This window comes from Periplaneta americana, chromosome 2 (assembly GCF_040183065.1).
Source record: "Periplaneta americana isolate PAMFEO1 chromosome 2, P.americana_PAMFEO1_priV1, whole genome shotgun sequence".
Taxonomy (NCBI): domain Eukaryota; kingdom Metazoa; phylum Arthropoda; class Insecta; order Blattodea; family Blattidae; genus Periplaneta; species Periplaneta americana.
This window is the reverse complement of record NC_091118.1, coordinates 99,230,869-99,245,584: the sequence shown is the minus strand read 5'-3', so window position 1 is coordinate 99,245,584 and position 14,716 is coordinate 99,230,869. Positions and strand designations below refer to the sequence as shown.

The following is a 14,716-nucleotide window of genomic DNA, read 5'->3' as shown; positions in this document are numbered from 1 at the left end:
ATTCTGCAACCTTATTTTCTTTGTTATCAATTCGTAACAGCAGTATTTGTTACTGTTGCTCCAAGATATTTGAATTTTTCCACCTCTTCAAAGGATAAATTTCTAATTGTTAATTTCCATTTCGTACAATATTCTGGTCACAAGACATAATCATATACTTTGTCTTCTCGGGATTTACTTCCAAACCTATCTCTTTACTTGCTTCAAGTAAAATTCCCGTGCTTTCCCTAATAGTTTGTGGATTTTCTCCTAACATAGTCACGTCATCTGTATAAACAAGGAGCTGATGTAACCTGTTCAATTCTAAATTCTCTCTGTTATCCTGAACTTTCCTAATGGCACATTTTAGAGCGAAGTTAAAAAGTAAAGGTTTGCTTTAGCCCACAGTGAATTGGAAAAGCATCTGGCAGATACTGGCCTATACGGACTCTGCTGTATGTTTCACTGAGACACATTTTAATTAATCCAACTAGTTTCTTGGGAATACCAAATTCAACAAGAATATTTATAATTATAAAAACTTGACTCTTAACTGAAACATATGCCTTTTTGAAATCTATGAATAATTGATGTACTGTAGTCTTATACTCCCATTTTTTCTCCAATATAATGTAATGCAATATAATATAATATAATATAATATAATATAATATAATATAATATAATATAATATAATATAATATAATATAATATAATATAATATAATATAATATAATATATAATGCAATATAATATAATATAATATAATATAATATAATATAATATAATATAATATAATATAATATAATATAATATATCAGTGCTGTAGTTGGAAACAAATTTTAGGCGGTACTGTTGAAATCTCCTTGGTCAAACTAGACTCTGTATGGACTCACACTGCACTTCTTTTCCAAGGGTACTTCTTCGTCATGCAGACCTCTTTCCAGATTGCATATAAGGTAAAAAATTAAATGCTGACATTGGTGGCTTGGGCTTTTTCAGGAACAAAAGCCTAAGAACTCTTTTACTGGAAGAGTATTCCTTTTCGTAGTGCAGATATCGTTCATTACAGTAATGCTCATTCACATTCTTTAATTGAAATTGAGTCTAGTTACACATTATAGAATGTGTAACTAGACTCAAGAGTCATCACGCACGAAAAGTAACAATATTTCCCTCCTCTAGCAAACTTCTAGTATTACGTCTGAGCGAGTTTAAAATTAGTGAACCAGTGCAGCAGAATTCTTGAGGTGCCACATCATAAAATTAGTGTTATGCGAAGGCATCTATGCAAATTTTGAAATTAGCGAATCAGTGTAGCAGATTTCTTGAGGCGCCATGCCATGAAGTTAGTGTTAATTACTTATAGAAATAAGACAGTGGTATGCAAGCTTGAAATTAACAAATCACAACTACTCCTGTATCCTCTGATTGAGGGTCTGGCTCATACGTACATCTATTATTATTATCAGGCAGTACATCTCACTTGACGATATGTGTCAGAGAAAGAATAATTGTTTGCATGCATCTGCAGTCTGACTAGTGTAATATATAGCTAGTTGGCAGTGTATGAAATGGGGAGGGGAAAGGAACTGGCCACCCTACCCCATTATCTCCTGGCCTAGTTGCCTCATAAGTGTGCCTTCTTGGCGTCACTTGTGGGGTTCAGACCTGTCTTCGGACAGTTGACTAAACAACAACAACAACAACAACAACAACAACTACTACTACTACTCCTCCTGAAGTGCCAGCCCATGGTTTTCGACAAAACAATGAATGGATAAGCGTTTAAGCAAAGGATATGAGATGCCAGCCGCTACTTTTATGCCATATATCAAAATCAAAATGTTTTTTCAAATAGCTAACATCCTCCATTTAACAGTTTGTTAAAGATTATTTGAACATAATTATTATATTTTCGAGTCCATATTTTTTTCCCGGTACAGTAACAGCGAGTTTTTATTTTAGACAGTACAGCATACTGGCCCAACTACAGCACTGAATATTATACAAAAACTATTTGTTTCAAAGCTGTTGCTTTCCACCTGAAACGAATTCAGACTTGTAATAAAGACAAAAGGTTCTTGCAGCTTGGTACTCTCTTCAATCAATTGTTTGCAATATAGTACAGTGATATAAACTGATTACATTAAACTATTTTCAAATAATAAAATGATGACTTCAACAAACAGAAATAGGCTTACATGACTGTGTAATTTACACACATTTGTATTATCCTGTAGAATTCTTGGTAATGAGATAGCAGATTCCTTAGCAAAAAAGGGCACAATGATCCAACAAATTACAAATTCATGTTTATCGTTTCAGTCCTCAGAAATATAAATTAAGAAAATCATCCAACAAAAAATACAAGAAAAATTAATACATGAGCGTATAAATAAGCAATGGAATATTTTTACATCTTGATTACACAACTTTTAACACTATAGCACTTCGAAAAACGTATTGTGTTCTGAAGATGGCCAATAGCAGGCCGAAACATGTTAACAAGGTAATAAAATTTAACACGTGAAAGACACACAATGCGTTTTCCGATTAAATATTTTATTAGACAATAAAAATTTAATTCCAGAATGTCCATGAATGAAAGCTGCGACTCTTTTTCGATTATATACAGGACATGATTGTTTGGCTGTTTGGTTGCCCACCTATTTAAAATAAACATTTTTCCTACTCCTACTCCTTTGTAAAGAAGATATACTATAATGGATATGACAGACCTCAAGAACTGTAAAAATTTAACAGCTTCAGACCTGTCATTACGACACTGGAAAGCAAGAAGGCAAATGGAAGAACTCTGATATGCCGAGCATTAGCAATCAACCAACCAACATTTGTATTATCTTATTGAAATGTTTTCTTTTCGTTTATTAACAATTTTATTTTACGTTTCACCATTATTTTCATAATAGTTAAAAACATTTATACTACAGGTGTATGTACAGACCCAGAAACAAAATTTGAGCCACCTGAATTTTCCAAGTTCCAGTTATAACATACTGTGCATGCTCAGTGCTTACTGCTTATAACTGGAACTAGGAAAATTCAGGTGGCCCAAATTTTATTCTTGGTCTGTACATAACAGAAGTATAAATATCAACTTTCATAATATCATGCAAGGAAATTAAAAAAATATATGGTCTCGTTCCCTTGACGTCTGGAAATAAACAGTAGGCCTATCTATGGAAAACATATTAGTCATAACAAAGTCTGTAACACCTTGAATGAGGAACCAAGTGCATATGGCATATTACTGTACATTTTGCAAAGCTGATACTTGCATTGAACCAAAGCATTTTTTTTTAAATACCTAGTTAAAATAGAAAGACTCCATGATTCTGCATTTTCGGTACTAACCTGAGTTTTCCCACAGGCTTTGTTGTAAGCATGAATGAAATTTACAATGGCGTGGGAGGTATCATTCATGTATACATTTGGAGGGAATGTATCCAAACAAACAGCATGAAACTGATTGCTGTCCTTCATTGTTATTTCTGCAAATGTCTCAAAATCTTTCTTTTGAATAGCCTGCAAAAGATGAATACCAGTATTAAGAACAGTAAATAACAATCCAACCATGTGAAGCAAATGAACAGAAAATTGTACTCAAATTATGTTTCTATGACATATATTACCAAATTATATATTTTTAGGGTCCTTTTTTTTTTTTTTTTGTATATAGACCCTAACCTTAAATTAAAACTTTTAATTTTCGCAATAAAAACAGTTAAACATTGGTCAAGTTTTCAACTTCATCGAACTTCTTCATCAATGAATGCTTGTGACATTGCAGATTATTTTGACGAGTTCGAGATTTGAATGACTTGATGAAATAAACGAGAATAATATTTATATAGCCTATCCACGTCCACTTACAATGTACAGTGAGTGTGCAAATTACTCGGACAATTGGAATATTTAAAAAAGCTAATGATTTTAATTGATAAATTACGAATGAATGTTGAATTTAATAATAATATTATAAATACAATATAACCCAATTCTTTACGCATTACCTCAGATATGTTCCAAAAGTATGCAGCTCAATATTATGAATTTCAAAGGCACGAATTTCATTATTATGAGATAACTGAAAACATATGCATACCCATGAGAAAAGCACATAGGAAGTATTCGGGCAGCTATACGTGTCAATTACATATGGACAACCAAGTCTCTGATAGAGGGGACATATCCTCCTCAATGCTTTCTGGTGGAGGAGTGGCAGAACATGTTCCCTGTTATTTTTCGAATAATAGCAATTGCATATATCTGCATTATTCATTATCACTATTTGCATAATTACAACTACATTCTTCTACATATCAGTCCCTAACTGTCCACTGTGTAATTTAAATCAAGAAATGGATTCGGAACACCTTAAAATCTGTGCTTCAGTGGCTGACCATGACAATATCTTTGAAAAATATTGGAATGCAAGAGGTCAAATGACTTTATTGTCAAACGCCTGGCATTAGAAAACAACAACAACATTCTTCCACAGTTTTCATTTTTATTAATCAAATTTTTTCTAGTCTTCAACGAAACAGTATTCAGAATAAGTGCGACTGCTAGGAGAGGTTGCAGGTTGCCTCCTTCTCTATGAAAATTAAATTAAAAGCTTTCAATTTATTTTCTTTGCCCTTCGAGTTCAATTGCAGTGTTGACAGATGAGTATTCAGAATATACCCACAAGTTGCAAACTGGCTACTGCCTATTGCCTCCTATAGTGTATCTTAGGCTCAAAAGCTGCAGCCTTTAGAGCGCTCCTATGGAACGTAATGTTGCCACAATACGTAATTCTCCCTTCCTCCATAACACAGCAGTAAAATGGCAGACGACACCGAAATTAAAATTCCCTTGTGTCTACTACTGGCACGGTTTGAATCAGAGGCATCATTTGGGGGGGGGGGGGAAGCAGGGTAGGACAATTCCCACCCCACAACCCTCGAGTTTGACTGAAAAATAATAACTGAGTAGTACTCCTGTCCTAAAGAAAAAAATGTGAGAACTGTATCTTTAATATTAGAATATTCTTTTATAAATGCTTAAGAAATAAAAGACGAGATTTGTTGTGCCTAATTCACAAAATTTTTTGTAGCAATGAAATATCACCCAGCAATACCTTGTCCTGTTAGGAATCCTCCAGAAAATCTGGTGTCTTAATCCACTGCATAATTAAATGGTTATATTATCAGCACATAAAATAAATATATGAAGGCTACATAGTCATAGTCCAAGATGGGAATTGAAGTTTTATTTTTATTTTTTAATATTATTTGGAGTAGACTGTATGTGCAACCAAACACATTTTCCTCAAATGAAGAGGTTATTGCAGCAGTTTTGCACACATCGAGGAGTCTGTGTACAAGGAAAGTATAGCAGCATTGGAGCACATGTGCACCAAGTGTGTAAATCTCAGAGGGAATTATGTTGAGAAATAAAGATTGTTTCAGAATAATCCTAGTTTAATTTCTATGTCAGGCTATGAACTTTTCAAACAACCCTCATTAATAGAGCATCAATAAAATACAATTAAAAAATTAATAACCGTGAACTTATAAATTACACAGATTTCAACATTAAACATGGGAGATTTATACATGATGAATGATGACATGTGATCTGCCCGAAGGCAAGTACTGTATATTCCTTAGACGAGGCAGTGAGTGAACCACGACTCACCCTAGGTTTAATAGGCATTGCAGTGGTTTGCCTATTGCCTTTCGTGACATGATGAATAACATTTTCAAAATGAATGGGAATACGACAATGATTTCAGTGCTTTTTTTTTTAACTGTTAATAACTCTCTGGTGCAAGTAGTCAAAGTTGTGAATTAAGGACTGGATACCTATCTTAGATATCCTCTTTCTGCGGGACACAAGTGCTTGAAGACAACAGGAACAACTGCCATAGTCTCATCCTTTCTCATCACGAGTGTTATACTATGTCATACCAAGATAAGTAATTTTGTATCCTTTCTAAGATAACTTGGTCTATTCAAATGGCGATTCCTTCATGCTACAATCCCAGTGGATTCCACAATCACACGCCTTTTATTGACCATACGAAAATAGAATTCAAGCTGTAGTAACAAGAACCTAAGCTTGGCTATCCTGTACGGAAAGTCGCACGCCTTTTGATTAATAACGTTATTACTGTTAGAGATTATCCCTTCTTATAAAATTTATACAGCACACGACGAATTAGATCACAAGTAAAGTTATCTACCTTCCCGAATTTTGGCTTACTGACTTTCTTTTGCGATATTTAAGGTCCTATCTATAACCCACTAGGTTAATGTCTTAAAATCTAACAAGTCTAATCAGCATAGATGAATTTCATCAATTAATTTAAAAATTGGTCCTGACAAGCACTAATGAGATTCTGCTGAATTTAAAAACTACTTGACAAAAGCGCAATATCATTGAAGATCTCATTGATAAATTAAAACACGTGCTCATTGCATACTTCTTGATGAAATGTCACAATGCAGAGTCTTCGTCTTCCTCTTCCTCCTCCTCTTCCTCTTCTACTCCCTCTTCCTCCTCCTGCCCCTCTTCTTCTTCTTCCTCTTCCTCTTCCTCCTCCTCCTCTTCTTCTTCTTCTTCTTCAAGTATTAGGTCATATGGCCTGTTACGATCTCACAGTTTAATTTTCAATCCAGTGCTACTTTGCACGACTGAGAGATCTCTTCCTGTTTGGGCGACATGGAGCATGACTTTTGGGATACTATCTTTACGTATGCGATGCAGAGGATTTATCCAGTTGTTCCGATAATGTTTTACGTGATTAATTACAGGTTCTAGTTGTAATTCTTCCATTACATCTTCATTGTGTTTGTGAAGTGCATTCTATAATCTCTCCTATCCAAATCCCATCCTCAACCTGCCCATGGTGCAACCTGCTTTTACAGATGAGGGTCTGGGGACTGAGTATTGGTGGTATAACTACAACATCATATAGAGAGGAAATATTGTATAGGTGGGAAACCCACCAATTCTACCTCTTTGGGGTGGCAACCCATTGGATCGTAATTTCATAACTGCTTTCAAATCTCATAATAAGTCTCGTATGATTAAGTTATTTAAATTAATAAATAACGACTTTCCTGTGTTAACATTTTTAAATAAAGATGTTATTGTACTTAATTCACTAGTGCAGATGATGCAGGGGCGGTTATTCAGGTGAAGTAGGTGAAGTGTGACTTCACCTATTTATGCGTAAAACACAATTTTATCTCGTATTAATAATTAATTCTAGTTATTACCAGTACCACATTCTAAAATAAAAAAAGTTTTATTTTCAGTCGTATTAATAGTACCTGTAACCGTCTGCTGAATAGAATAATGCCAACTGTTACGAGCACCGAGCGGTGTCTATTGGAACTTACAATACTGTAGAGGTGAAATTATTTGGGCTCCCATTCTCATACAGTACTTGGTTGCCATGGTAACGTGACGTCACGCACTAAAGAAAGATTGTATGAGTGAAGTACGTTTCTGAGTTTTTCAGTTACGGAGAACTGTCAAGACTTGTATTAGAACAAATTATGAGCTACAAAAGTTATACAAAGATATTGATATAGTTGGCGATATACGAAAGAAAAGACTGCAATGGATAGGGCATGTTATAAGAATGAAGGAGGATAGATTGGTAAAGAAGGCCCTAAATGGGAAAATTGAGGGCATAAGAAGAAGAGGCAGGCCTAGAACAAGATGGTTAGATGCTGTTGAAAACGATCTGAGGGAAATGAAGGTTAAAAGATGGAGAAAAACAGCAGAAGATAGAGAGGCATGGGCAACTATTATGAAGGAAGCTAAGGTTCTCAGAGGACCGTAAAGCTCAGGAGTTAGTTTTTTAGTTAGTCAAGACTTGTAGGTGGAGTAACCAGTTTGCAGATCTAATGGTAGAGAAGGGTTGAAGCTGGTCTCCAAGGCTATTGTTGAAGGGCTGTGAAATTTTAGAGTAGGCTATGTACTACCTGACTCGAGAATACTATCCTTATTCCTTGTGTCCAAGCAGTCACCCCTGCAGCGGTAAATTAGCTGACTTTATGTTATTTTATCAGGAATACACCGCACATACATTCGTAAAGTTTAAAAGTTCTTTTCTGCAGTGTGTTATTATTTCTTCTCATGAGCTCATGAGCTTGCCACTTTTGTATTTGAAAGTAAATACGCGCATTAAACTTTTAAAATACAAGAACAAAACTGGCGCGTGTAAATTTAGACAAGTAGTTTAATGCTGTGTACGTGTATATTAACTTATTAGTTAATGTATTTAGAGTATATTAGTGATAAGTGTATATAGTGTATTAATCCTACATCATAGTGTATATTATATGTTTAATCACTGTAGTGCTATTATACAAATACTTAGGTACCAGGAAAAATGGGTGTGAAATATGTATCCCGAAAATGACACGGTTTGTAATTTATTAGAAATGCCGTTTTGTAGACTTAAATATGAGGATAAAGAAGATGTTTTAAATTCTGGACGACCTACAGTTCCATTTGTTCTTTGTTTTAAAAAGAGCTAAGAATATAAGTTGTATAAAGTAACTTTAAAAAAATCTTTCGATGAAAAAAGCTTTTCTGTTTGAAGAGATCGAAAATTTCACTCGGAATGCTACATCACAGGAGAGACTTTCATCATTAGCTCCATAGCTTTGCATAGAGATATACTATCCACCCTCAGTTAAAGTCAGACATTTTATGAAAACATCATCGACATGTTTGCTGCTTTAAAAGATAGGAGGATTGACTTGGTATGCAAGAAACTGAGTGAGTCTTGAAATAAATTAATTTTCCTGTTTGCATGTGTTCTAGAACTATTAAAATTGCACGCAGTTTACGAATTGGTAACAATGTTTATGCATTTGTGTATGCAAACAGCACTTCACCTATTTTTTTTACGGCGACTCGCTACTGAGATGATGTAAAACACATCGAAACTAGTCAATCAGGTAGAATAACATCTTTACTTAAAATGTTAACACAGTAACGTCGTTATTTATTAAATTAAATAACTTAACAGTTAATCAGTGATTATAATTAATTTTATAATAGTCAAAAGTTACACAACACAGAACTGCACGCACCTGACATAACTAGGAACATTAAATCCAGACATTTGAGACAGCAGGGCATGTAGCACGTATGAGTGAATCCAGAAATACATATAGTGTGTTAGTTGGGAGGCTGGAGGGAAAAAGACCTTTGGGGATGCCGAGACGTAGATGGAAGGATAATATTAAAATGGATTTGAGGGAGATGGAATATGAAGATAGGGACTGAATTAATCTTACACAGGATTAGGACAGATGATGGGCTTATGAGAGGGCGGCAACGAACCTCCTGGTTCCTTAAAGCCATAAGTAAGGAAGTCAAAATTGACAAATTGTAACCTAACTTTGGATTCACTGACAAAACTAGCAGACTGACAGACATTAAAACAACATAAAGCACTCTTTAAATACGTGAAAATACATAAAAAATACTACAATCTGTAGTGTTGTAATAATTGGGAATATCATGAAAGCAATAAGAAATTTATGGAACATTTTTTGGAAGAGAAAGATATATGAGAATGATGCTGATGAACATGGAAATGATTGTACCTTTATAATAGCCTCAGTTCGCTGTGGAACACAGTGAGATACCCGATATTTCAGCAGATCACTTGTTTCCACACTATTCTTCATGCCAGATGAACTGCTCACCTTCTTCCTCTTGTCACTCACCTGTCAATACCATTAATTGATTAGTATTCTTACCTTGTCCATTTAATTATGAAACATACAATTATTTACAATAAATATAAGAATTCAATCAATATGCAAACAAGTGCTATGTATTAATGAAATTATTGTACAAAATTCAATTACATGTACAATATACTTTACAATTGTGGACCTAAAAAGGCGTTTGAAGAGTGGACTGGAACAAACTGATGAGGATCCTAAAGAGAATAGGTGTGGATTGGAAAAAGAGAGGACTCTTCAGTAATCTTTATATGAAACAACGAGTCAAAGTCAGAATAGGAGAAGAAATGTCCAAAGGAAGTGAAATAGAAGCATTTGAAATGTGGATAAGGGAAAGAATGAGCGTATGAAATGGACAGATAGAATAAGAAATAAAGCTGTATTGGAAAGAGTGGATGAAGATAGAATGATGCTAAAATTGATCAGGAAGGGCAAAAGGAATTGATTGGGTCACTGGCTGAAAAGAAACTGTGCCTATCGAAGGATGCACTGAAAGGAATGGTGAACGGGAGTAGAGTTCTGGGCAGAAGAAGATATCAGATGATAGATGACCAGGGGCGGCTTTCGAAGGGGGGCTGCGGAGCTGCAGCACCCCCAGACATTTGTAGCTCTTGTCTCGTTTTATGTTGTGAAATACATTTATTATACAGTCTCTATTTAGAGGCGGCTCGAATTTTTTATAAAATTTCGCTCTCATTGACATGCACGCAATCGTTAGTGAAGTCACTTCCTCCCCTAGTGCTGCCAGAGCGAAATCAGAGACAAGGACTATAGGATGAAGCTACTTCCTCCCCTGCAGCTGCCAGTCTCGTCTCGGATGCTTTGCGCGTTAGTTTTACTCCTCCCCCTGCTGCTGCTTGCCGTGAATCCAGAGTTTCCAGGCGCTGCAAAATTTGCAGCAGTTTGTTAGTAGCGCGCAGTTTTAAATACATTTTCTTTAATGTTGTGAGTATAACAAGTGCAACAATGTTTAATTCTGTACAATATTTACAGTCTATTCAGTTCAGTACCTTAACAATTCAGGAGAAATGTGAAATTAAGTGCCCATCAGTTGAATCTCATAATGGAAAGAGCCGCTAAACAAAATACAAAGGCTCGCATATTTTTTGCTAATTTATCCAGTTCCCTGCTTTCTTCTCTCGATCTCCTCACAGTCTGTATTAGATTAATGTGTTTCAAAGACAATTCCATCGGCTGGGGCAACAAGATGGAGTTTTAAAATAAGAACAGTAAATGTTGTTCATGAGAAGAAGGAGCCATTGCTAGAATGTTTTCAAACCATAATGGAATCTGAAACATCTAACAACATCACAATAAATGAGGCAAGCACGGAACAGTGCATAGTTGAGCAGCGAGATCTGTGAAAATGAAAACCCTAAAAAGTGTCGTAAGGTCGAAGGGATTCAGACAAGGATTGCGGCAGCCAAGGAAGTGTGTGACCTCATTATCACACAAGCTAACACCTGATTCCAGTTCATAGATCATCTGATATTATCTTCTCTTCTGTGTCAAGAAAAATTTGAATGCTGCAAAAGCCCATTTCCTGAAAATGACTTAAATGTATGTGTGAAGCTTTTTCCAATGTTCGATAAAGACAAACTAAAAACGGAACTCACTGTGTTGTATCAGAGACAAGAATTCAGAAATATCAGTGACGCAGTCAAGCTCTTGCAGTTTCTTCTATCTGAGAACTTGCAGGCCTCGTTTTCAGAAGTTGTGAAATTACTACGCATAGCTATCACCATATCCATTGTAAAGATTATGTTAAACGACATACCGGATTTTAATAAGAAGATGATTCAAAAGTTTGCAACGTGCAAGACAAGGCGGATGGAACTAATCTTTAAATAAAATAAGTTGCTTGGTTTATTTTTGTATGCAGACCCCCTTAATTCAATACCCGCCAGCCGCCACTGTAGATGACATTAAGATATATGATCATACACGAAGACTAAGAGGAAAGCAGAAAATAGGAAAGACTGGAGAATGCTGGGTTTGCAATGAAAGATCTGCCCTTGGGCAGAACAGGGTATGTATGTATGTATGTATGTATGTATGTATGTATGTATGTATGTATGTATGTATGTGTATATGTGTGTGTGTGTGTGTGTGTGTGTGCGTGCGTGCGTTTTTTTTCTAATCTTCATTCACTGCATGTCCCATTACTTTCATAGTAATACTACATGCTGATTTTTTACATTGTCATTACATCTATCTAGTTTACTGTCTTCATGTCACATAATTGTACCAATGGCTTAATGTTGTTACATGTATGTGTATATGTAAGCCTATGCGTGCATGTGTGTGTGCGTGCATGTGTGCGTCAGTGTATATATGTATGTATGTATGTATGTATGTATGTATGTATGTATGTATGTATGTATGTATGTATGTATGTGCGTACTTTTCTGTTTTGAAATTTATCACAAAGTTAAACATTTTGAGAGAAATAATAGAAAACAAGGAGGGAATAATTAGGCATGAGAAGAAAAGGCATGGAAAATGTGTACTTCTGTTCCTTACCATGCTTAATATCGTTTCATCTTTTTTCAGAAAATGCGAAAATCATCATACACTTCATGGGTTTAGGCTTCTTTGTCTGTTACTAATTTCAAAACAGTTGATCCTTCTGTCTAGCCAGAAGATATTTCAGTACTCTCTGGATTTGTAATTTTTGTGTTATTTTGGGAAGTTTGTGCGTACCTATCTGTCACTTTTCTTTTATTCTTTCTATTGAGTGAATACATCCAGTACCATTCAAATATTTCAATTTTTTATCTAAAAATGAATATATTGCATTCTTCACTGACTGACTTCGTTTAATCTGTTTAATTTAATGTGTAGTTTTCACTTGTTTATGACAGTGTAAGCAATGTTATATTGTAAAAGTGTAGTTTGCATGCTTATCATTCTGCAAATCTTATGGTAGAAAAGTGGCACCTCTAATACCGAACATTTCTGCACAGCAATTGTATCATAACACAGTAAATTCACTAATATTTTACAAGAAATGAGAAAATTAGAATAGAGAAAAAAAATATCACATACATGCAGTATTTTTTGTTGAGTAGATAATAAAGAAACTTCAACACAATATTTATGAAACTAAAAGAAATGAATAAGCTTAGACAGGAGAAATCTACGTAATTACGATTTTCATTGCTTGTATTGTTTCCTAAGAATAAATTAGAAAGGCTTAAATGGAGATGGAAATTTTACTACTGGAAGAATTAAGGAAGATAGGTTGTAGAGCTACCAACTTCGGTCAGAAAAGGGCTCACTGGCAAGTTAAATGTTCCATTTTCAAAAGAAAATAAATTTCTTCAATTAATATAAAATCCTGGAAACAATAATAAGTAAGAATATATATCCTTAAAAAAATCTAACAGGTCAAAAAAAAAAAAAACAAGATATGAATAATCACATTCACGATCTTACCACTAGAATTAATATTCTTAAATCTGGCCAATGGGATTCGGGAACAATTTGTGTAGCTATGGAATCTGAGCCATCAGAGGCGCAGCCTTTGTTCCAGCGAACAAATCCTCCTAGTAAACTGCGACAGGCACTGCCAGATCCTTGACGGGCAATCCCAGATATGTCTCCACTCACATTATAGAGCCGAGCTAGCGCATATACTGAAAGAAAGGAAACAAAAAATAAATGGAGTGGGGAGAGGAGAACTTAATAGTTATAAGATACTTAGAAATACGAAGGTTTATACCCATACATAATTAACTGTGCATGCATTTTCAGCCATGTAATGTAAGAAAATGCTCACTACTAAAGTTCTACACAGTAGTGTTAATACCAGCAGTCTTATGTATCTGAAACATTGACATATCTACAAATTAGAGTTAAGGTAGGTTCTTTACCTCCACGCATATTGGTGTGTGGCCATTTAAGGCTTTGTCTACTTTTGGCGATTATAATGAGGAATCTTGTTCTGAGGTTTGAGTACCCATCAGGCATCGAATTCTGTTCACTCCGTATGGTAGACGACACAAGTCATGAGCATGGAAGTGGGCAGTATGGTGGAGATAGTGATAATGGCGGCGAAATAAATGCAAGGTCCGGTGCCAAAAGTTACCTAGCATTTGCTCTTAATGGGTTGAGAGAAAACACAGGAAAAAATTAACCAGGATTCGATCTCAGGTGGCCCACTAGTTTCGCAGTCAGACATGCTGATTACTACTCCAAAGCAGTGGAGAGTTAAGGTAAATATAATAAGTTGAGATCAGTCACTGAATACAAATTAGCAAACCAAATGAGAAATTAAGAACAGAAGAAAATTGTTAACTTACATAAGAAAATATAGAATTGTAGAAATAAATGAACTTCGTTTCTGAAGAGAAAATGAACAAAATATTGCGAAACGAGATTCAGAAAATATATCAAATAGAAAAAAAAAACAATAAATGTCAAAACAAGAATATACAGAAATCAGAACAAATAAAAGTCAATATTTCAACAAAGGTAAGTAGTAGATATAGTTGCTGTAATGGTTGTAAAAGTGGCTGTGGTGATGAGGCAGTTATAATGATGAGGTGGTTATTATAGTAATTGTAGTTATGATAGTGGTGATAATGTTGATAACTATGGTGTCAGAGGTGTTATACAGGGTAAGGCAAAAGTCTCCATACAAATGGTGATCAGTCACTTTACAGCAGACGCATTGCAATATATGTTCAATATGTAATACGTCATAACAAAGTGACATGCACTCCTGTCAGTCATGCAAACTCCTGACAACACATTTTCTGATATCAGCAAAATCTGCGTTATTCGTTTGCATGTTCAAGGTCCACTCACAGAACTGCACCCTGTGATCAGGATCGTCCTCTGCCAGATACTGCACCATCTGCATCTTATATGGGTGCCAAAACTTGCTAGTGTGCAAAATGCGAAGGACACTTCTTCGGCTGATCTCATGTTATGCAGACAGGCGT

The 14,716-nt window shown here is 35.1% G+C and overlaps 1 protein-coding gene across 2 annotated transcripts in view; it reads right to left on the bottom strand.

Moving 5' to 3' along the window:
- Positions 1–14,716, bottom strand: part of Mvd (mevalonate diphosphate decarboxylase) — a 196,682-nt gene that overhangs the window by 143,385 nt on the left and 38,581 nt on the right. For both annotated transcript variants that reach the window (XR_011330935.1, XM_069818182.1), the window contains exons 6-8: positions 13,206–13,405; positions 9,624–9,746; positions 3,358–3,528 (exon numbers count right to left, since the gene is read on the bottom strand). Coding sequence is in view for 1 of the 2 variants with exons in the window: in XM_069818182.1 (XP_069674283.1) it covers positions 3,358–3,528; positions 9,624–9,746; positions 13,206–13,405 (494 nt within the window). In the remaining variant the exon portion in view is untranslated. The remainder of the gene's footprint in view (positions 1–3,357; positions 3,529–9,623; positions 9,747–13,205; positions 13,406–14,716) is intronic.